The sequence below is a fragment of the Macrotis lagotis genome, chromosome 1 (genome assembly GCF_037893015.1).
Source record: "Macrotis lagotis isolate mMagLag1 chromosome 1, bilby.v1.9.chrom.fasta, whole genome shotgun sequence".
Taxonomy (NCBI): domain Eukaryota; kingdom Metazoa; phylum Chordata; class Mammalia; order Peramelemorphia; family Peramelidae; genus Macrotis; species Macrotis lagotis.
In genome coordinates, this window is record NC_133658.1 from 827111092 (window position 1) to 827136535 (window position 25444).

General features: G+C 35.5%; 1 protein-coding gene across 1 annotated transcript in view; it reads right to left on the reverse strand.

The window, feature by feature from the left end:
- Positions 1-7168: 7168 nt before the first annotated feature.
- INTS6 (integrator complex subunit 6) overlaps positions 7169-25444 on the reverse strand; it is a 104713-nt gene continuing 86437 nt past the window's right edge. The window contains 2 exon segments of the mRNA XM_074217178.1: positions 7169-23396; positions 24595-24688. Coding sequence (XP_074073279.1) covers positions 23303-23396; positions 24595-24688 — 188 coding nt within the window. The 3' untranslated portion in view covers positions 7169-23302.

The window sequence follows — 25444 nt, forward strand, 5'->3', positions numbered from 1 at the left end:
CTATTCAACTGTTGCAGTAGATGAGAGTTTAAAGTTTTCACTTCTGTCTTTTCTTTTTCAGCCTTTATAATTTTTAACAAACATAGAATATATGGTTAAATGACTTAAGCCCTATGGCTCATTCCTAATAATGTCTTCTTCCCTAATTTTTTTTAATTAAAGATTTTATTTATTTTAAGTTTTACAATTTTTCCCCAAATCTTACTTCTCTCCCCTCACCCCCACACACAGAAGGCAATTTGTCAGTCTTTACATTGATTCCATGGTATACATTGATCCAAATTGAGTGTGATGAGAGAGAAACCTAATTCTTTTTTAATATCCCCTCTTCAAATATAACTAATCAATCAACAGGATTCAACTTTTATGTTCCCCAAAGGCAGTTAATTACCTTGAGTACAGAGTTCTCCACACTCCCACTATGACATACCTACCCTCCCAACTGACCAGGATTTCATGGACAATCAGTAGCTCTAAATAACCATTGTAAAAAGGTTAAGACAAACAGTGATCCTCAATTCTTTGGGGTGCGTTCCTATGGGGGATTGTTCCTCTTTATTTTCTCTATCACCCCAACATGTCCTTACAGTTCAGATACCCCTGGAGAGGCCCCAGTTGCTGGTCACAGGAGCATAGGTCCCAGATGCCTCCCTTAGGTTCAAAGAAGTACCAGTTACAACTGCAAACTTACCCCTGCCTCCCTGATGCTCTCCAACATTGCCTAAGGGAGGCAGCTGAGGTAGTTAAAACAGTAGCAGGTGTGGGAGACAGACCCTTAACAGCTAAGGCCCTTTGGGGACTAATCCAACTACCACCCTCTGTCAGAGAAGCTATCTTCCCAGGGTCCATTGTTCCTACTGAGACATGAGAATGAAGCAGGTGCATCTTTGAGCATGAAAGAAGTTCACTCTTTTTAAGAAAACAAACCTTCAGGTTCTTTTCATAACCTGAGATTTCAAATAATCCCCAATGACAGTGGTTTCCCAATGCTTTTAAAATATGGGTCATTCGGGCAGTATAAAAGACCTCAGAGACTACTTGTTTGCTTACCACCACACAGAAAAGCAGGGATTAAAAAGTTCTGATATCTCTACCTTTAAAACATCTCTCATATACTTTCCCTTCTTTTCTCTGACATTGCAATCACCCTGGTACAGGCCCCCATCACCACACACCTGGACTAGAGCAGAGGATTTCAGGGTGTTCTCTCTTCCTCAGGTTTCTTCCCACTTGAATCATCTGTCAAATTGATCTTCCCAAAGTGCAAGCCTAACCATATCACTTCCCAATTCAATAAATGCCAGTGGTTCCCTATTGCCAAGAGGACCAAAAATAAATTTCTGTTTGGCTTTTAAGGCCCTTCATAATCTGGCCCCTTCTTACTTTTCCAGGTTCCTTAAACCTTAACAGCCTTTCACAGTGACACCTGCTTCCTTGTTATTCCTCACACACAACTCTCCAGCTCCCAGTTTTGTGTATTTTCTCTGGCTGCCTCTTATGCCCAGGATGTTCTCCTCCTTTCTTCCTCCTCAGATAAAGTTTCATATTTTGCAAGAAGTCTTTCCCAGTCTTTTTTACATCTTAATATTTCCCTCCAAGATCACCTTCAATTCATCCTATATATATCTTGTTTGTAAATAGCTGTTTTCCCCCAACCATCTTTAAATCCCTGAAGTGTTGTGTTCTAGATATCCTTCAAGTCTTAAAAAACATTACACCTAAACTACTTAAATTTCCTGGGACAATATCAAATGTTTGAATTTTAAAATGAGTGATTAATTTCTAATTCCCATATATTAAGGAAATGTTGAATTCTTTTATTACTGTTTCCTATGATTTAAATAAATGGCCCATACACAATTGGTTGCCTGGGTTGTTGAGGAAGTTAACAACACTAAACAATCTCATGTCTGATGGTTTTTTAAATGGGCAGTGGAGAAAATGGAAACTATCATGGCCTGCCTTTAAATAACCATGTTTTATGCTTCTTTAACAGTTCATCTCAGTATCTTGACCTGGGTGGTATATGATTCCCTTTCAGGGAAAAAATGACAGACTAAAGACAAGATGAACAAACTAGAATCGGCAATTACTCAAAAAATACACACATAGCTTCAAAAATTTGAAAATAATTTAAGGAAATTGAAAGAGAAAAGTGACATCCAATTCTGTGTTTACCCTGTTCTTTGAAATAGTTGAAGTTTACATGAAAGACTGCATGGACACAATCCTAGTGTTAAAAATCTTGTGTTTACATTTCCTTCAAACTCTCTTATCCATTATGCAATAACAGATGACAAGATTGGATTCTTCCATTGACAAAAAAAAAAAGAAGCATTGAGACATTTATCTGGAAAAGAGTCATTAAAAATGTAGGGTTTATTTTTGGAGGAGGAGTGTTTTTATATTTGTTTTATTATAGCTGACAGTGGGGAAAAAAGACATATAAGAGCAACATTAGGGAAAGTGTGGAAGGGGAGAGGGGAGATTCCAACCTTTTGCTTCAGCAAATGATGCAGCTTTATGGGTTGGTTGGACACATATGTGTCCAGGAAGATATAACAGAAGAGTGCTAGACTCCAGGAGAAGAGATCTGGGTTCAGGTCATAATTTTGATGATCCTTACTTAGCTATTTAAGTTTTAAGCAGGTTAGTATAGTAGAAAGAACACTGGGTTTGAGTAAAGACTTCAGTTCAAATTCTAACTCAGTCACTAATTTGGGGTGAGTCATTTCATTTCTCTGGGTTTTAGTTTCTTCATATATATATAAATAATAATTATTTGAGATCTTCTCTGGTCCTCAGATTTTTCATCCACAAAATAGGGATAATAAAATTTGTATTACTACCTAAATTTTAGCTTATCTCCTATTCTTGGGAGGAGAGTACTTTATAAACTGACTTGACAAATAAATGGGAATTATTATCATTTCTCACTAATAGAGTCACCACTTACCCAGCTCAATGGCAGACTATCCTCCTTCACTGGCTTAGGCCACAAATGTCCAAATGTCTTTGAGTCATAGAATTTTCCCTTTTGTAGACTAGGGGCACTTGGGTTGGAGCATGGGGAAACAGATCAGAACCAGATCAATTTTCTACCTCCCAACTAGAATCAGTCTCAAAGTTCCCTTTGAGATTAATCATGAGAGTCATGGGGCCCAGGTAACAAATAGATTTGAGTCTTCTGCAACATTCACATGATTAGGAAGAAAAAAAAAAGTGAAATGCAGGAAAAAAGTCACATTTCCTTGTTTCTCATGAGATACTTTTGATAATTCAAAATCAAAAGATGAGACACAGGTTAAATGGTGGAGAAGAAAAGGCTATAGCAGGTAATCTTTTTCAGTCCAAGATCACAAATTTAATTTATAGGCAAGTGCCCAGGGCACTCCATAACAAGGTTAGGCTTAGATCAAGGACTGTATCTAGAAAGCTAGCTAAGTCTCCAGCACAGGACATCCAGAGAAAATAGATTTTAGATTCAGTAGCAGCCCAAGGCAGAAGCTTAGGTTTTGGAGCATTAACTCAGTACCTAGCATACCCAAAGTGGGGGCTCCTAGGTGGCCCCAGAGCAGATCATGAATGCAGTTCTCTCCCCTGGAAAGATGCATAGTGTTCTACTAGAAAGATCTGGATCACAGACAGCCCCCAAAGAGCTCTTATCTTTAGTCCATCTGTGGAAAAATGAATAAACAACAACAACAAACAGATGAGGATTATTATGAGACCAGGAAAATCCCAAAAGCACAAATCTAGATGAGAATAACTCCAAAACACTCATAAAACCTAAAACACACACACATTCAGAGCTTGACTAAGAGATCAAATAGAATTTGTAGAAGAAATAACATAAGAGTTAAAAATGAGCTTCAAGACAGTATTATAAATTAAATGAAAGTAATAGAAGAAAGAAATTGAAAATAAACAAGAACTATGGAAGAGATATTTGCTAAAAGCTTGGCACCAAAGGTATAAAACTTAACCCAAATTACAGATTCTGAGAAATTAGAATAGAACAGAATCTAATAATTCTGCTTTATTTTTATTTCATGAGATCATAGAGTACATTAGATTGGAATTAAAAGATTGGAAAATAGAAGAAAATGTCTATATCTCATTCCAAATAGATCAAAGCGTGATCCTTGGTGAGAATCATCATTCTACCAAAAGCAATGAAAAAGAAAAGAGCATGAATATTATAAATCATGAAGGGAAAAAATTGCTCAGTGTAGTAAGAATCAGAGGACAAATTAAAAATAGAAAGAATATCGTCATCACTTCCTGACCAAAAAAAAATGAAAACTCTTAGGAACATTAAAGCCAAAATGCAGAGTTCCCAGGTCAAGGAAGGAAAAAAATGAAAATTTTCAGAAATAATGAATTTTAAGTACTGAAAAGCGGCAGTCAGAAAGAATCAAGCAAGATTTAGCAGCTATCTATTAAAAAAAGGAAATTATTATTTTAAAAGACAAAAGTCTAGACACTTAAAACCAAGAATAATTTACTCAGCAAAATCAAGTATAATCCTACACGGCTAAAAATGAAAACCTTAATGAAATAGAGAACTTCTAAGCATTCCTGATGAAAAGACCAGAACTAAATAAAAATTCTGAAATATAAATATATCAATAAGGAGAAACATAAAAAGGTAAATACAAGCAAGTAATTAAAAAGGACTCTGCAAGGATGAAGTGTTCGAATTTTAATAGAAGGAGAGGGGTGATACAACATCCTTTAAGAACCATGAAGTCAATATAAAGTGAGTCAAATAAGATAGAAAGCCTGGGAGTGATTTTTGCTTTGTTTGATTATCTTAAAAGGAAAGATTAAAGGGAAAAGAAAAAAAAATGTGTTTAGGGAAGTAGAGGAAGGGAAGGATTTATATCTTACATTATCAAGTTGGGAAGCCAATACAAAAAAGGAAGAGGTAGGAAAAGTTGGCATCATTTGAACATCACTTTAAAATGATGTAGAGGTAAACAGAATCAGGAAAATAATTTATATTATAACAACATTATAAATATAAACCTTTTTTGAAAGACTTAAGAATTCTAATCAATGCAATGATCAACTATGATGGTTCCAAAGGTCCCATGATTTAGAATACTATTCATCTCCAGAGAGATGAGTATTAATGCTTGTCCTCCATTCTCGAAGAAGACCACAACATCAGGGAGGTGATGCTATGACAAGAACATGAATGAAATTTAAGGGAGGGGGAGCCGACTCCAAGGACAGCGTTCTGTCCACTGTGCTATCTAGCTGCTAGACTAGATATGAAGAGTGAGATGGAGATAGTCAATGTGGGAATGTTGTTTTGTTTGACTATGTGGTTTTTGTTACAGAGGTTGAAGAAGGTGGGAAATAGGAGGAAGAGAGGGCAGGGCTTACTGATGAAAAAATTAACATTTAATGTTTGAAAAAAAAAAGACTCCAGAGAAGGATTCCATCTTGCTATCTAGTTATAGTAAGTCCATGGAAACAAGGATTGAGAAATGAAGTCTTTATCATGGTTCTAACTGTACCAGATATGCTAAAAAGCTAACTCTTCCAAAACAAGACTGGTTCTATCTCTTTCACAGGGGGCTAAGGTACCTAGAAGGGTTTGCAGGATTGTCTCTTTCTTTACTGCACTGGTTTAAACTCCCACCAGCTGTGTGTGTGACCTTCCCCCATTCTAACCCAATTCTTAGGGGTCATGATTAACACTCTAGTTCCATTTAACAATTAAACATTGATCAACTTTTACAAATGGATATGTACTTCATAGACAGATCAAGAGAAACAAAAAAGATTCCCCAGTACCTCAGGGGCATCCTCTTCCCACACTACCTTGATTCCTGAGGGGAAATAGACTCAAAATGTAGTCCAATTCCAATATAACATCGATCTCCATCAAAGTTCATGTCCAAATGTGGCATCTCTGCTGGAGTTCTTGTCTCAGAAACCACTGGGTTGGGCTCACAAAGGTCACTCCTTGCTTCTTGGGGCATCAGTGTTGTATTGGCCCTAGATCCAGACTCTGGATGCCAGGGCTTTTTGACTTTTTAAACTCACATAGTCAAAGATTCCAATCTCCTTCTCCTAAAAGGAAAAACAAAAACAAATGAAGAGGTCAAAGACCTAAGCACTTTTATAAGACCCTATGGTCACAGAAGGGAGAAGGCCCCACAGCTTCCCCCACCCCATAAGGAGCCACCAAATGAGGTGAACAAAAGGTGAAGTAGAGTGCCTCTAAGATTCATCATAGAACCTCTTATTTGACAGGGGCCCATCTGCTCTAGTTAGACAATATCTCTAATGTTCTATATTCTTTCTGTCCCAGGCTCCCAGACTCTCCATATAGAGATTATATCTAAAAACATACTGTATATGTGCCAGAGTCACATAATCTACTGGGGCCATTTTACATTTCATAGAGGAGAATGATTATTTTTTTTTCTATTCAGAAAATGACAGAAAACAAAACTGGTAGCAGGACCTTGTAAAATTATCCTAAAGTGCCCCTTTTCAACTCAGAGTCTGTTTCTTGTGCAAGGTTATTTTAAATTTCTATATGAGTACCAATCAGCAGTTAGAAGAAAATGGAGTGATTGCTTAGGTCTTATTCCTCCCCCCCCTTCAATAATTTTTTTTTTCTGTTCAGCTGTAAGTTACCATATTATTCCACTTCTCTCCCTCTCAAACCCTCCCCCCCTTCCCCAGTAAACTCTAGTAGTTCTGTATTACAGATGGGATGAAATTTTTTTAAAAATTTTGTTTAGTATTTAAAGCTCTTCACAACCTGCTCCTTCCTACCTTCCCAACTTTCTTATATTTATTCCCTTCATTGATTCTCCAGTTCAGGAACAGTGATCTTCCAGTGACACTCCATTTCCTAAATATGTGCATTTTCACTGGTTGAGCCCCCCCCACCTGAATGTTCTCCCTCTTCAACTCCATCTACTTTCTTCAAGACTCAAATTCTACCTTCTGCAAAATATCTTTCCCCAACTCCTTCACTATAGCTAGTACCTTCTCTCTGAGAACACCTTCCAATGGTACAGTATATAGCTGGTTTCTACAATTTTTTGCGTGTTGAATCCACATTAGAAGGGGAACTCCTTGAGGTTAGGGACTGTTTTTTAGCTTTCACCCATGGTCTGATTTATACCCTAAATTTGGGGAAAGAAAATTTCAAAGGATTAAGAGAAAAGATATGTAGAAATTCCATGTACTAATACAGAATATTAGTTACAGATGCAAAAAAAAAAAAAAATCACATGTACCTTCCATGGGAAGAGCCTGTGGCAGAAGAACTAGAGGCCACAACAAGAGCAGGAGAAGGTTTGGAATAAATGGGAAAGGGATTGCAAAGGTGATTTGGAAGTCTTCTAAATTGTAACCAAGGTTAAAGACTAAATTTAGGGAAGGGAAACTAGGGAAAACTTCAGAAGCTGAAGGAGGCTAACAGCTAGAGTTGAAACAGGAAAAGGAATTGAGTCATTGGAGAGACAATCAATACAGCAATAAACATTTATTAATCATCTACTATGTGCTAGGCAATATAACAAGCACAAAAGAATTCAAAGAAAAAAAATTAAGCAAAAGGTCCTAAAGAAGAAAGAAGAAGGTGAAGGACCTGTGGGAAAAAATGAAACGAGAGGATAAGAAGAACTTGATTGGAAGGAGATAAGAAGACTCATATCCAGACTATGGCTCTAGAACAACAGGCCTTTATTCAAAATGGTACAGGGCAGATAAAAGAGGTAGGGGGTATGAGGTAGCAATCATATTTTAAAGAGATATGTACATTTGTGAAAATCCAGGAACCAATGGTAATATCATATGGATGAAGACCCTCCGAGAAAGAGATTAGAAGTAATATTATCATCTAAATAGCTTGCAGACCACTTGCATAGAAAGAAGAAATCAACAGATAGAAAATCTGGCATGAAGCCAGGTTTCAAAAGTAATGGAGGACTTCTGTTATCTAGACAGCTACTAGATCTTTTTTTCTTTTCTGAAAGCAGAGCAGTTAATCAATTCTTGTGTTGCCTAAATGAAAATTTTATCCTTCCAAAATTGAAGGAACCAAGAAGGGGAAATTCTATTCTGGATCTGATTCTCCACAAGGATTCAACCACAACTGCTTCCTGGGGGAGAGAATGATGGGAACCTTGGGAGAAAGGGACAACACAACTTTAGAATGTATGGCAAAGAAGTTGTCTGATTTATATCCTAAATTTGGGGAGAGAAAATTTCAAAGAATTAAGAAAAAAGATATGTAAAAATTCCATATACTAATAAAAGTTATACAGGATTATCAGTTCAGGGAATCTAGAGTATGAAATTATGAAGTCACAATTTATTTATTTTTATGACTTTACCCTCCATCCCATCTCAGTTACTTACAGAGATGGCTGAATCCATCACCTATCTATGTCCTACTTCCATGTTTACCTGATCACGATCTATTGTCATTTCACCTCTCCTCTGTAACCTTTCAAACCCTGTCTTCGTCCTTATTGTGACTTTCAATTCCTTGACCTCCTCAGTTTTTTTCCACCAGACCAATCACCCCTGCAGCGGCTGCACTCTTTTCTTTTCCATCTTGATCTTTTGGTAAACTAGTTTTTTATGTTTTTATGTTCTTTCTCAAGTTCCTTGCAACTTTATCTAATTGCAGATTTTGCCTTTCCAAGCCTTAGGCTTGGATCATTCCCACCATTCCCTGTTTTCATGTCTACTCATGTACTGATGAATAAAGATGGACCAAGTCATGATTTGGTGACTGTTCCACTATAAATTTATGTTACATAATTTCAAATGATCCCTCACTGCAAGGCAATCCTTTTTCACCTCTCTAATTGATTCACTATCCCACTTGCCACAGCAACTCTTCCAAATCTTCTCGTCCTACCTCAAACTTTTCATAACTTCTTTTTCCTACTCTCTCAGTTGAGAATTTTGCCTCCTATTTCACTAAAAAAAATTGAGGCTATTTGCCAAGAGGTTCCTCTTCTCCCTGCCTCATCTAATATCACTCAGATTCCTTCTTCAACTAAGTCCTTCATTGCCATTACTCATAAAGAGGTGGCTCTTCAGGGGTGGCTAGGTGGCGCAAAGGGCAGCTAGGTGGCGCAGTGGGGCAGCTAGGTGGCACAGTAAATAGAGCACCGGCCTTGGAGTCAGGAGTACCTGGGTTCAAACCCGGCCTCAGACACTTAATAATTACCTAGCTGTGTGGCCTTGGGCAAGCCACTTAACCCCATTGCCTTGCAAAAATCTAAAAAAAAAAGAGGTGGTCCTTCTTGCCAAATTTAACCCTTCTACCTGTACAAATGACTTCATTCCATCTCATCTTCTCCAGTAGATTGCCTTATTATCCCCTCTCCAACTTATTTTCAGTCTTTCCTGTTTCTTGCCTGCATCCTGATTGCTAACATGTTTATGTCTCTACATGAAAAATAAAGCAAAAACAAAAATAACTTGATCCATCTCCTTTGTTCATCTCACGTCTCTCCTTCCTTCACTTCATGGCAAAACTCTTCAGGGAGGCCATCTACAACCAATGTCTCCAATCTCTTTTCCTCTTGTTCTGTAAATTCCCCATAGTCTACCTTCTGAACCTATCATTCAATTGAAACCACTCTCCCCAAAGTTATCAATAATTCATAATTACTAAATCTGCCTATTTCTCAACTGTTTCTTGACTTCTGCAGTCTTTGACACTATTGATCAACTCCTTGATACTCTCTTCTTTCTAGACTTATATATTACTCTATCCTGGTTTTTCTTCAGCTTATCTGACCTTTCCATCTTAGTTTCCTTGATCCAGATCATGTTCTCTAATGATAGATGATGCCTAGGGTTCTACATTGAACCTTCTTTTCTCTTTTTATACTGTTTCACTTGGTAACCTCAATTAAGATATTATGGATTTAATTATTATCTCAATACTGATAATTCTTAGCCCCAACATTTCTCTGTTTCCAGACTCACATCTCCAACTGCCTATTGGACAGCTTGAACTGGAGATATTGGAAGTCATCCTAAACACAACAGTTCCAAAAACTGTACTCATCTTTCTACTTAAACCTTACATTCTTCCAATCTTCTCTATTACAATCAAGTGTACCAGCATCATCCAAGGCTCATAAACTAAGTTTCATCCTCATTTCCTCACTCTTACTCTCCACCCCTTCCCATATCCAATTTATTGTCAGGACCTGTCAATTTTGCCTTTGAAATATCTCTTTTCTCTATTCTCTGTTCTCTCCTCTGACACTACCATTACTGATTCAGGCTCTCATCACCTCATACCTGGAATCTTGCAAAAGCCTTCAGTTGGATCTCCCTGACTCAAGTTGGTCCTCTCCAATTCATCCTACACTTACCTATCAAACTGATCTTCATAAAATTCAAGTCTGACCATATTAGACCCTTCCAATCTCCATTTAATAAATTTCAGTAACTTCCTCTTTTCTGCAGGACCAAATATAAAATTCTCTGGTATTCAATGTTCTTTATAATCTATCTATCCATCCCATCTTTTCAGTGTTCTTACACCTTACCCACCACAAACTCCACCAAACAGGAATACTGAACTTCTTGCTGTTCCTTGAACTCAACACTTCATCTCTTCTCTCCCTCCTCTCTTCCAGCTTCCCTGGCTTTCTTCAAGTCTCAGCTAAAGTCCCACTTTCTACAAGATGCCTTTCCCAGTCTTCTTGAATCTTAATGCCTTCCTCCTGAGATTATCTCCATTTTAACTTGCATATGTCTTATTTAGATATAGTTATTTGCATATTCTCTCTCTGATTAGACAATGAGTTGAGAGCAGGTATGGTCTTTTGACTTTATTTGTGCTTAACATAATGCCTGTAACTTAATAAAAGGTTCTGACCAACACAAAGAGAAATAATTTCAGTAAAAAGAAAAAAAAAGGAAGATGTCTAAGGACCCAAAGTGGCTGTACAGGGAATGCACCAATGCAGGCAATAGAATCAAGCAAAAATTGGTGCAATTGTGTATACCCGAGTTTATATAAACACAGTCAGAGAAAAAGATAAGTCATCCAGCATAATGGACCCTGTTTGGGTAGTGTAATTTTGAATTATATATTACATTTATTTTTGTTTAAAAAGAAGATGTTCTGGTAATAGTACACCAGACATATCCAGTGATGTCTGACTGCCTCCATTTGGGGTCTTCTTAAGCAAAAATAATGGAGTGGTTTGTTATTTCTTCTCCAGTTCATTTTAGAGATGAAGAAATTGAAGTGAATAGGGTTAAGGTAACTTGCCCAGGATCACAAAGCCAGTGGGTATCTGAGACCAGATTTGAACTCAGAAAAATGAATCTTTCTGATTTCAGGTCATTTCACCACCTAGCTACCCCCCTATAGAGTACTTACTATCCCTGAAAAGTTTTGGTATGATCTCAGATGAATTACTCCCTAGAATGTTAAAAGAACTAGTAGATGTGATTGTTGAGAGCCATCTCCAGTCATCCTAATTTATATCTTACTACTGGACCCAGATGACTCTGAAGGAGAGTAAAGCTGGTAACTTTGCACAGTATCCCCCTCACTTGAATTCAATTCACTTTCAAGTAATGATATCACTCTCTTGATGTTATGCTCTTCTTTGAGGATGAAGAACAAAAATAAGTGATATTTGACAGATTATGGAGAACATGAAATGCACCTATAGGATTGGAAAAGGATATATGCTTTTCCTGTTTTCAAAATATTACAAACTCTAAATCTGTGAACTTGATTTGATTTGGGGGGGGGAATTCTAGAACATGTTACTAAAGAGATGGTTTATATCTAGAAAAAGATTATAACATGAAAGGCTAGTGTGACTTTATCAAGAACACATTATGTTAGACTAATTTTATTTCCATTTTTTGATAGAATTTTTATCTTAAAAGAATAGGAAAATAAAGTCAAAAGACAGTTCCTGCTCTCAAGCAACTCACTGTCTATTCAGAGACAAGAAGACAATGACATCAGGGAGGGGATGCCATGACTTGCAAGTGAATTAAATTTAAATGAAGGAGGACTATACAAAGTCACCAGCCTCACTTTCCCTTCTGGGGACATCTGGGTCCAGTGGTCAGATAAGAATCAGGATGATTGGAGATGGCCCCCAGGATAGCTACCCTACAATGAAAGAACCAAAATTTAGAAAGATTCTGACATACTGGAACCTTAATCAAATAAATTAAAATTATGTCATCATTATCATCATAATATATATTAGCTTAAAAAACTGACTTCACAAGTACAAGTCAGAGGCATACACAGATGATCATTTGAAAGAAAAAAAAAACTCCAAGAGATTTTACTAAAATTGCAAACTAAATCTTAGACACTATTGTGATATGAAAGCCAAAAAACCCCAAACTTGTAAAAGAATTGTATATATATTAAAGGGAAGAGTATCCAAAATCATATAGCTAGGATGGCTAGGTGGCACAGTAGATAAGAGCATTGGCCTTGGAGTACCCGAGTTCAAATCCAGCCTCAGACACTTAATAATTACCTAGCCGTGTGGCATTGGGCAAGCCACTTAATGCCATTGCCTTAAAAATATAAAAAAAAATATTAAAAAAAATCATATAGCTAATACTTTTGCTTTTCTGTGTCGAGTTTTACCACTTCTCGAAGTACTGAACTCAGTCCTAGGTCCCACATATTTGGAAGGGCATTAATAATCAAGCGAATATCCAGACTAAAGCAATGAGAATGACGAAGAGTTTGTTTTTCAGTCATGTTCAATTCTTCATGATCCCCATATGACTTTTTTGGCAAAGTGGTTTAGAGTTTCCTTGAAGTGGTTTGTCATTTTCTTGACTAGCTCATTTTACAGATTAGGAAACTGATACAAACAGGGTTAAGTAACTTGCCTAGGGTCATAGAGCTAGCAAATGTCTGATTACACATTTGAACTCAGATCTTCTGACTTCAGGCCAATACTCTATCATGCCAAATGAGCATCATTTGGAGTAACTAGGAATATTTAGCCTCCAGAAGACCTAAAGAAGAATATGACTGTCAAGCATATCAAGAGCTTTCAAGTGGAATAAATCTAATTTTGTTGCAACTGGTCCTAGTAGGCAGAGCTAGAAAGTGTGGGTGGAAATTGCAAAAAAAAAAAAAGGCAAATTAGGCTTGATGAAAAACTCCCTAAAATTGGAATGACTATAAACTGTCTAGGAAGATAAGAGTTTAACCTGATTGGATATCTTCAAGCAAAAGCTGACTGACCACTTGTAAGCTATGTTGGAAAGTGAGTTTTTCCTTCAAAAATAATCTGAACTAGATGATCTCAGTTCTCTGCCAACTCTGAGTCATGATTATGCTCAGGCTATTTATTATTAGGTTATGATAATTCCATCCCTTTCCTGCCCCAAAGTTCTGCATTGTAAAAGACTCATTGGTAGAATAATTCACAGAATCTTCATTTAAAGGAAAAGTAAAGGATTACTTAGATACAAATAGGAAGAATGAAATTGGAAACAAGCTATTTGGGAGCTGGATGTCTCTTGACAGTGAACACAAATCTGCAAGAATGACTCCTGGGAGTCCTTATATAAGAGAGATGTCAACTGAAGGCCCACGGCCACAAGTTGCCTACCAAATTCTGAAATACTGTGGGAATCAGATTAAAATATTGGCAAATGTTAGCAAAATAAAAATGTCACACAACATAATATTTGTGATACTATGTGACCGTTTCAGAGTTTGACACTATTGATGAAAGGAAATGATTTTGGATGATTTATCATCAATAAGATATCAATTTCAGTGCTAATTTCCTTGTATTACCCTGTTAGGACCATTAAAAAGATAGTACTCTAATTTGTTTACTAATATTCCATTTCTCAAATACTCTAAGTTCCCTTTGTTTTTAAAATGAAGTAATTTTCCTAGTGTAGTTAACATTCCTTATAGGAGATGTTATCCCTCAAATCCCTATGCATCTACTATGTGTATTATAGGTAATATATTTTAAATTCTAGCTTCACCCTACTTATATGTCTCCTCCCACCATGAATAAGGAATATATATCAACAATTTAAATGTTAAAGAAAAACCTAACTAAATAAGTAAAACTGCTCTCTCCCCTCAAACCAAATAATGGGATCAAATCATGCACTTGCCCCAATACTTGTATAATTTTGGGCAAATCTTCAGTTTCCTCTTCTGTAAAATAAAGTGATTATTTGGGATACAAGTACCTTAGCAACTCAAAATCTATCATCCTAAAGTAATCTAAAGCCAAATAATTTTGCGATTATCCCAGTTTGCCGTATTAGCATGGATTGAGTTAACTAAAATTATATTTTAGTGGTTTCCTATTATCTTATTATGCAAATATTAATATTTGAATTGAATAGAAAATTTGAATATTTGAATTTCCACAAAGTACCTTAAAGTCTAGGGACAGCTGCTTAGCTAAATCATTAAGAAAGATTTATTTCATTTTAACTGAACTGAAAAAGAAAACAAAACAGCTAATTCGGGAGGGGGGGCGAGGTATGTGTAGAGGAACTTTCCATTTCATCATTATTCCCAAGGGTAATAAGAGTCTCTCTCTCTCTCTCTCTCTCTCTCTCTCTCTCTCTCTCTGTTAAAATGAGAACAATTGTGAGATCAATGTAGTATTCAGGTCTTCTTTAATATGGACTTACGTTAAATCCAAACTCAAACGTGGTTCCTAGTAACCCCGGAGACTTGAAATGACACAGCTTTTGTACTAAAAGTAACAGTATTGAGTCAGTCCCAACTCTCTTGACTAGGTTGTTCTGGTTGAGAATTCATCACATTCCAGATTCACATCTTAAGGACTTTTGTCAGATTCAAAACGAAGAGATGGCTTGCTTCCTACTTCAACATTTAGCACAATATTGTATTAGTAATTTTATGGTAACTATCTTTCCCCTATAAAAAAATAACCCCCCCCAAAACCAACCCTTTGAATATATATATTTTTTTACATTTACTAAGTTTCCCTTAACCACTTGGAAAGATTATAGAATTCAGTAATCTCATGGTTTCCCAATAAGTCTATTCTTTGACCTTGAATCCTTCCATGCCTGTCCTGCTTTTCATGCTTTCTTAATACTTAATTCTATCCTGTTTTACTCCTCCCCTCCATCCAATCTGTTCTACACCTGTTAAGTCTACCTTCACAATCTTCCTCTAAATTCCAATTATTACTTTTTTCAGACCCTTATCACTCTGTGCTTGTAACATATCACTAGTCTCTTTATTTTCCTTGCTTCCACATTCTCTTAATCAACTGACCTATCAGCAAACATTTATTAAGCTCAGTGCCAAGAATCTTGGTGAAGACTGGAGATAAAAAAGCCAAAAACAGGCCCTGCTCTAAAAAAAGCTTAAAACCTAGTTTAAGAGACATGTAAATAATTGGGTAAATGCAAAATACAAAAAGTTCATGCAAAAAATAACCTTAAGAGGCTCTGTAAATTGAAGAGGGTGGAGATCAGGAAAAATGTCCTGCAAAGGGTAATATTTGAGTTGTCTTGAAGGAGGTGAAGGTAACAACATTCCAGAAGGGAGGGACAGCCATTCACAAAGAAAATATCATGTGTAAGGAGCAGCAATTACGATTTGGTGCCTGAATTAACTGGAAAAAATACAAAGGGGCCAGGTTGTGAAGAAGTTAAATGCTGAACAAAGAGCTTTATATCCACATTCCTGAAGGAAATAGTAAGCTACTGGTTTCCTGAATAGGTGACATTGTTAGATCTGCACTTTAGGAAAATCACCTTGTCAGCTACAAAGATGAAGGATTGGAGTGAGAAAAGACTTAGGCAGGGGTAAATAATCACTGCTAAAGTTTAGGACATTAGTGGTGACTATGTACTCACACGGTCAAGGAAAGGAACATAAGATATTGTGAAAATAGTAATGATAAATTTTATAAACAAATGGTATATCAGGGTAAGTCAAAGATAGTACCTGGTTGACCGTAAAAATAGTAAACAAAAAAATAATAAAAAGTTTGGAAGGAGGAAGAATAAAGGAAAGAGGAGAGATGACGTTTTGTTTTTTTAGACAATTTTAGAGATGCCTATAGGACATTGAGGTGAAATGTCCTATAATGTTAGTGATGCAAGATTGGAGCTCAGGAGAGACTAGCGGTGTTTTGGGAATTATATGCATAGATAATTGAACACATGGGAGCTAATAAGATCACTAAATGAGACAGTATAGAGAAAACTGAGAAGTAGGGCCTGGGACAGAGCCTTAAGGGGATATCCTCAATTAATAGGCATGACATGGATGAAATTCCTGCAAAGGATAATTTTTAAGCAGTAAAGTGGGTTGAATTGAGAGCAATCTCATGAAAACCTGAGGAAAACCCTCTCTTAATCCTTCACAGAGATGTCAAAATAATCTTCCTGATGCATGACTGACCGTGAGACTCTTTTATGATCAAAATCCTTTATCAATTCTGTATCATCTACAAGATGAAATATAACTATTAGGCAAGGAAATTTATCTGTAATTGCTATCTACCCTTTTATCATCATATTTCACATCAACATCCTTCATGCATTCTATTTTCCTACAAAATTGTACCATTGTTCACACAGGCCATCTCCCAGCTGGAAAATCTACATCTTTCCACCAATGAATGCCTTTTAAAATTGTGCTTTTCTTCAAAGCTCAAGGTACTACCTTCTCCATCAAGTCTTCCTGATAGCTCCTAATTTAGGGTTCTCTCTTCTGCTTCTATCACATTTTGCCTTATGTAACATCTTGTCTATGTCATCACTACATCTCCTCAGGAAAACTTTTACATTCTTTATCTTTGAATCACTAGATCCTAATATGTCTTACACATAGCAGGTTCTAAGTTTTATTTCATAATATAGTCTTACCTAATACTTAACATCTTTAATTTTATGCTTGTAAAACTAACTGGGTTATATTTTGAAGGCGTGTCAATTCTTGGGCTTTCTTCTCATAGGATTCATAAAATTCTGAATGGACATTCAAAGTTTATGATAAAAGGCTACATTATTTTGGTAGTGAATTCAATGAAGTCGAGGGTAAAATACGGTCCAATACTAACCATCCACTGAAAGTTTAATTTAAACATCTCCAAGATACCTTTACCAATCCCCTGAACCTCACATAACATTTTTCATCACTTCTCTAAATATACTTATGTGATACTCACCTCATAAGATTGTTGTGATAAAAGCCCTTGGGGAAACTTTCAAAGCACTATGTGCAACATGTTTCTTTTGTTAAATTACACTCTAGGACAGGGGACGATGTCTAATCTCAACTAATTCTTCTCTTAGGATCTTGCCCAGTTGCAGAGAATTGGTATTTAATAAATGTCAAATTGAATTATATTCATGATCATTAAACATCTTTTACTGAAATTACATAAATTGCTTCATGCAGTGGATCTATTACTGGGGGAAATGTAGAGGTCATTTTATCAATGTCTAGTACTTTTAGTTTATCAGCTAAAATCTCAACCTCAGCAAATGGTAACAGTATACATTTGCTGAAAACTGATCATCTTTCAAAATAAATTATAAATGAAAATCCCACAGAGGAAAAAATGTGCACCAGATACTAAAAATGGATTATTTCCTACATTTTCAGATACTATAAAACCCTTGGATCAAACAGTCATAACATAAAAAGGTAATCCCCAATTTTGTCTTTTCTTGAAGTTAGTTCAAGATTGACTTTTATGTTTCTGGGGCAACTCACAATGCCAAGACTGAAGGTCTGGAAGATGAAACCAAAGCAACTGGGACAACAGGTATGCTTGCACAAAGTACTAAAACAAGTAAAAATTTACTAGTGGCATACCTACTTTGTTAAATATGCCAAAGTTCAAGTTATGCCTTTTTTGAACTTAAAACTTTATTTGAAATATCAGTGTGATAATTTTATGTTCAGAGCTCTGCCAAAACTGGCTAACCATATATAGGAATATTGTAAGGCAATTGCAATTTGATGCAACAGCTATGAGTTTTCAAAAGTGAAAATGAGGTTACAGAAATATGGGGACAGCTTCAAAAAAGTCTTTATAAATATAACTACCTAAGAATATAGTATACACTAATACATTAATCCCTTTGAAATTTAATTTCAGTATAAAGCAACTTCCCACTTGGAAACAATCCATTACTAGAATTAGGAAACTAAGCTTTCTTCTCATTCTTGACACTGATTTCACTTCTGGTCTTCCTCAAGTATTTGGTTAATTTTAACTTTTGTAAATATGAAATGAATGTCAATTAGATTAGCTCTTAGCTTTAAAAAGCCACAGATATATTTTACTTATTTAATTTAAATGTAGCCTTTCTCTCAGGATGCTGAGAGATAGTAAGTTTCCATTTATTAGGTATTTCCAACAGAGGCTTAAACCTGTTAAGGACAATATATTGAAGTTTTCTAATCTTAATCCCTAAATGACCAATTTCATCTAATTCCAATAAAATCAGAAAAACAGATTATCACATTAATTCCTTTATTTTCCCCCATCGTTTTATAGCTTTAGTGTTACTAAGATGATCTAGGACTCCCATTTTTAAGGCAGATAGACCATCTTTTTCCTAAGAGAATCCAATACAGGTATTCCAATAATTTCTTTGACAGGATTTATGAGGCAAATTAGACACAAATGTTTAGATACATATCTAAACAAGGACTTGTCTGTTTTACTGTTAGATTTAACATGTCTCACAATTGAATAACATCTTTTATGAAAAAAGATGATCCATCAATATTCACTCCTAAGAGTCAACTGTGAAGTTTTGTCTATGCTGTGACTGTGATTCAACTAATCTATTCCCTTCAATGATTTGCAATCTTTAGCTCAATGGCTGTGCTTACCAATTATTGTAGGCACTAAACCTTTATGCTTTACAACCAAAGCAATTCAGTGACAATGCTGACTACAACATACAACATAACTTTCAGAATTAAAAAGTTGTGAAAGTGTATTATGAAAATTTGCTTGGTTCTTCAGTTATTTTCCAAAACTAAGATGAACACCTAAGGAACTTTATTCCACTAGAGAGCACCAGAGCAATTCTTGACTGAAGGGGACCCCTAACATCATAAAAAGAAAAGTATTAACCCAAGGAAGGCACTTATGAGGTGCATTTAAGATCATCATTTATTTATTTTCCTGAATTTTCTATACTGATTTTCAGCCAAAGAGCTGGACCAGCCATCTTACATTTTCCACACTCTTGTTGAAATTGCACAGGAAACAAATATCTTTCTCCTAAGCACTTTTGGGCACCACAGAGCTTTTTACACAGGCAAATTTACAATATAAGGCCTTGGCAAATCAAAAAATAAAGAGGTAGTACCTCTCAGATTTGGCAAAATTGAACAGTGTTTTGTTTCTCTTTGCATGCATAGCTTACTATTTCCTTTTTTTCCTCCTTTGGCAATCTATAACATCCCAAGAAGGAAAAGGTATTTTTTCAGCAAAGATTGGCATTGGCAAGTAAAAAGTAACAAAATGGAATAAGACTTTAATAAATCAGGCAAAGGTGATCTAACTGGACTAAACATTAGACATGATTTTTTTTTAAATCAACAAAGGAGAATGATAATGTCCAGAAAGTAAAAAAAAAAAAAACCATAACTAGTTATACTTAGGGAATTGTTTACCATACAAATGTGCTAGAGAAATTCTGTAAACAGCATTTTATCTGAGAATTATTAACTATATATTGTACCTCAGGCTGAAAGTAAAAAATACCACTTTCTAGTAAAATAAAGTGAAGTTAAAATTTATCTCTGTAAAGAGACTCATAAATTTATCTCCAGTATTTTGACTTTTGGAAAGTTTTGAGTGAATGGAAGAAGTAAAGTAGAACAAAGGCAGGCATTTAATGAACCCAGATAGAAAAGGTTCATCCCAAAGAACATAAAGCTAAAGTCATTTGGGGGCTCTCTCAAAACAGCAAAACAAAACAGGGCAGAAACTGATCATAAACTGTCAAGGTCAGAGCATAACTGGTTAGCAGGGTCTGTCCAAAGCCAGGGGGTCCCTTTGGATGAATGCAATCTCTTTGGAAAATGACATCAAAACTTTAGGAATTTGGGAATAACAGCCTCATGTGTCATGAGCTACCAGAGTCACTGCCTTAATCAGGAATCAACATGTGAATATTAAAATCTAATCAAAGCCAATTTCCCTTGAGAGTTTAAGTGGTCATTTCAAAACTCAAAACTATGAAGCAGTTTTAGGTGCAATTATTATTCCCTCTCCTTCTAACATAGTCTCTTAAAAAAAAATTAAACGTAAAGGTCTAGTGTCTCAAATTATTAGTTAAAAGGAGACAATGAAAGGGGCAGAGAATTTGCCCTAGATGCATTGTTTTAGGTTAAAATGATAACAACATTTGAGATAAAAGTGATCAGCTTATAGTGATCTATCGGGCTGTCAAAATTGAATTCCAAAAAAGGGTAATGGGAATGATGGTAAATGGAATATTAACAAGAGACTAAGGATTGGGATAATTTAACTTGAGAACAATAAAATCTTTGGGGCCAGTCTTACAAACTGTATGAGGGGCCAAAATTACTTCTCTAATACTGTTCCCATTGCTGACAACGAAAATTACACAAAAATCCACTCCTTTGAATGAAAGGATTCCAGCTTGTTAAAATGCAACTATCACTGTTCAAACAGCTTTAGTCTTGTAAGACAGAACACAGTATAAATAAATTTATTCAGTTCTCTCCCAACACCACTGAGAGATGACATAAAAGGCATTGAGACAGCAGTAGGAGCACTGGAAGGACACATTGATTGCACTGACCTGGAGAAGTTAAGTGGATGACAAAGGAGGGTGAGGGGGACTGGGAAAGAGAAGCAATCCTTTTGCTAGTGACCCTAGGGAGCTGGCTAGAGTTAATTAAATTGAGAGTGATGATCCAAAAAAAGCAGAACACATGTTAAATATAAGGGAAAAAATGTCTTGATGATCAATTATTGAATACTGAAATGAATGAAATCTATTCCCCAGGTATTATAAATAGGCATAGTGCAATCTAGAGGAATATTAGCTAAAAGATGTCACTTAGTCTATCCACCTCACATTCAGCATTTATAACTGAGACTTAAATATTAAGTCAACTACTCTGTAAGATATTTTTTTAAGATTTTTCAAGGCAATGGGGTTAAGTGGCTTGCCCAAGGCCACACAGCTATGTAATTATTAAGTGTCTGAGTTCGGATTTGAATGCAGGTACTCCTGACTCCAAGGCCGGTGCTCTATTCAATGTGCCACCTAGCCGCCCCACTCTATAAGATTTTGTCACTAACTTTTCAACCTACCAAATGAGATGCTACTTTACTGATAGGCATATATTCTATAGGTCAAGGGTTTCTGAATACCTAGAAAGAGCCTAAGTAGCACTGTATTAAGTATTTGTTTTTATTCACAGGTTCTGTCCTCTGTATTGGAAGAGTTACAAATCCCCTAGAATAGGTCTTAATCAAAGATAGTTTCTTCACTTTTTTCCTGTGCATTGAGCTTTGTCCTTAACAGAATTGTGACTGCACTTTTATTACACCTGAATTCTTCTAGGGTAAAAGGTGTGTGACTTAAAAGAATCTGACAACACTTAAAAAAACTACCATTTTATCATGCACTGATTTTTCTCTTACCATCTATATCTTTTTTCTTTCCTATGGAAACCATTAGCAGTGAACCACAATTTTAGTCGCCACCAAGCTTGAGTGTACAGAATAAGCCTGAGTTCAGAGCAGTGTGTCTCCAGTTAGTCTTGGCTAATCCATCAATTGTTGACTTCTTTATTAGTAGTCTAGCACTTTATGTGAGGTACTGAATTCAACAAGGATGAGTCAAAACTACAATCCAGAAAAACCCAAAGTCCCTTTTTCACTTTGTCATTAGGATCTTGAAACAAGGGAAAGTAATCTTAAAATATGTCTCAATTGCTCTAGCATTCAAGCTTGGTATTTTAATGGACTGGTAGGAAGAATAGACCCCTTTCATGATTATACGCATCTTTTTTTTAAGTTTTGTTTTGTTTTGCAAAGCAATGGGGTTAAGTGGCTTGCCCAAGGCCACACAGCTAGGTAATTATTAAGTGTCTGACGCCAGATTTGAACTCAAGTACTCCTGACTTCAGGGCTGGTGCTCTATCCACTGCGCCACCAAGCTGCCCCGATTACACCCATCTTTGAAGTGCTTGTCTAACAAACAGTTGGAACCTCCGTAGTTTTCATGTGAAAGGCCTGAACCAACATATGGTGTATGATGTATCCAAAAATACCTGCTTCTCCAGTTCTAAAGTTATCAGCTTAGTTAACAGTTATTGCCAAACTCAGAGGAAAAGGAACTGAAGGGAAGTACAGGAGCTAGTAATGAATGCTCCAAGCTTTTTATTACTTGAATTCCTTCAAACATTCTTTCCAGTGCTACAAGAGCTCTCTCTCTCTATGCTATGTGCCACAGGTATAGCTTTTTCCTGTAATCTGGAGATGGAGTAATAATGGAAATATGTTGTAAGGATTTCAATAAAACTATGTTGAACTCTTTTAACAAACAAACTTCAAAGAATATAATATTTCTAATACTAAAAAGGTGATGCCTTAAAAATCATTTGATCAAGAATTTTCTTTAAAAGAATTATTTTAAATTTCACTACTTCCTAAAACACACAAGATTAAAATAGAGCATTTATTGATGGAATAACAAAAGTGCTTTTCTTAAATATTCTTCAAAATACATTTGTACAACTTACAATAATATATCCAAAATAACTGTATATACAAAACATTACCTTGTTTTATGTATGTGCTTTTTTCCCCAAAAAATTACAAAGTAACTTTTTTCTTTTTTTTTCTTTTTCTTTTCTTTTTTTTCTTTTTTTTCCTTTTTTGGCAAAATTCAACCTTAACAGAGGTGACAATTTTGAAGGTTGGATTAAGAAAATAGAACCTGAGGGAAATTGACACGCAAGAGTCAATGACAAGCAATAATTTCTATGGGATTTTTTTGTTTTAGTTTGTTAAATAAAAATGTTCTTGAGTGATACTTTTCACATTACAAAAATAAACCAAAATGAAGAAAGGTCACTGTAAAATGATGGAAACAGGATCTGTAGACTTGCTGCTTTTAGTATTCAAATAGTCAACAGTGCTTGTCAAAAACGAATGCAAAGATCACAGCAGTGTACTCCTTCAGTCATATTTTTACTTTGTGTCTGGGAGGGAGGGAAGGAAAGAAGTGGCCACATTCTAGTTTCTTTTTAATTGCTATTAATATGATTTATCTGATTGGATCTGCGATGAATTTCTTCCAAGAAGCCCTCCAATTGCTCTATTAGCATCCGCTTTTTAAACCTATGGGGAAAAAAACAACACTAATTAAAAAAATAGATAAAGATATGACATTATAATTAGAAAAATATTTTTTTTCAAAATGGCCAATTTTAGGACTCCAGAGGCACAACTATAAATATAAATCTGATAAACTACTGAAGACATCAATGACCAAATGATAATCTAAATGTGGATACTAAATAAAACAGGATAAAATTACTGAAACATCAATCTTCTTTGTATACTTCAATGATGGGAATATAAGCAAAGCATGGACACTGAGTAAAAAAAAATGAAAACTGAGCATCATTAAAAAAAAACAACACCTTGTCCTAAAGCTGGGACAGTTAATATAAATAGATCAAAATGCAACAAATTCAAATCTTAGAAATCATAAAGGACCTATTATAATCTTTATCTTAAATGATCTACAAGCCTGGGATCACAATTTCTATATGTAATCATCTGATCTGATCAGTAGATGAGGAAAAGTGTGACCAAGTAAGAATCCATGTCTTGCCCAAGATCAAGGAAGTAGGGAGCAGCCATCAGAATATGAAGGGAGTACTTCAGCCCCAAATCCAGAACAGATTCTAAATCCACATCCCTTATTTTCTAGATGAGGAAAAAGCTGGGACCAAAGCCCTGGACTCTTGGACTCCTAGGTCCAGTGTTATGACAAAATAAGCCATATGGCCCTAACTCTATAAAGAAGCTATCTTCCAACAAACAAGTTATGTATTATACTCCCTACCCTCTGAAATTATTGTCCAGGTAGCACAAAGTCTGCTGTGGGATTAGCTTTCAGGTCTGCCAGAATTTTAGCTTTACTATATTGGTTCACTTAATTTTTGAGAGATTCCCACCTATATAATATTCCATTCAAGCTCTTATGTCTAATCAGTAGTATTTGCAGAGATGTAACTACAAAGACTAAGAAAAAGACTGGAGAAACAAAGATAAAGTAATAGATTGGGAGAGACAAAATAGCTCAAATTCTTCATGTTTGCTTATTATATAAATGCACTGATCCCGCCTATGGGGTCTGAGAAATTTGAATGTTTTCTTTTAACTGATGAAATTTTTATTTAACAAAAAAGATGTAAATATATGGGGATATATGTGTACAGTATACATGCACCTGCTCAAAAGAATTTTGATTACACATGGAAGACAGTCATTTTATGCTTGATAGTTTTGATGTCCCAATACTACATACCTTGATGCTTCTTTAATGACATTCTGTAAAAATATTAGTCTTGTTTGCAAACTGCCTTGTACATGCTTCAGTAATGTGAAGATTCTTTCATATTCTAAAAAAAAAAGAAGAAATAAGTGGTTTTCATATAGGTAATCAACCATTGGTTGAATTATCCCTTATAGGTGCTTGTTCTACAATAAAATGCTGACATACTAGAATATGAAGATAATTCTGTATAATTTTACCACTTTGATTTGCGATTCGTAATGCACACCAAACATATGTGGTGGTTAAGGCAAAGAAATGTGAACAAGAAATAATTTATACAACATTAATATTTTGAGAAGCTCCAACATCAAAGTAGTAAGAATAAAGCCAGATAGCTTTAAATGTCCAACTGAACAAGATGTAAATAAATTTCTTTCCTCAAGTATTTCTTGATCTTTAAGAAAAACAATTTTAATCAAAATTGAGTGCTTGTTGGAGAGGGTTTAAAAAAAAGATTTTTTTTTTAAAATTCCACTTCATATATAGAGATTTGGAAGATTTCAAATATTGGGACAATTTAAGTTTCTTGAGAACAAGAATCATATGGCATTCATTTTTGTACCTGCCAAAAGTATACAAATAGAAGATGCCCAATAAATGTTTACTGTGTGAGTGAATTAAATTACTATATAAAGTTAAATATCTACCAACTATCTTAGGTGTAGTGGATCAAGTGGTGAGCCTAGTCAAATCTGGCCACAGATATTTACTAGGTATGTTAACCTGAGAAGGTCATTTCACCTCTTAGCCTCAGTTTCTTAACTCTCAAATGGGGATCATAACATCACCTGTCTCTCTCAGTTGGTGATAGTAATTTTAA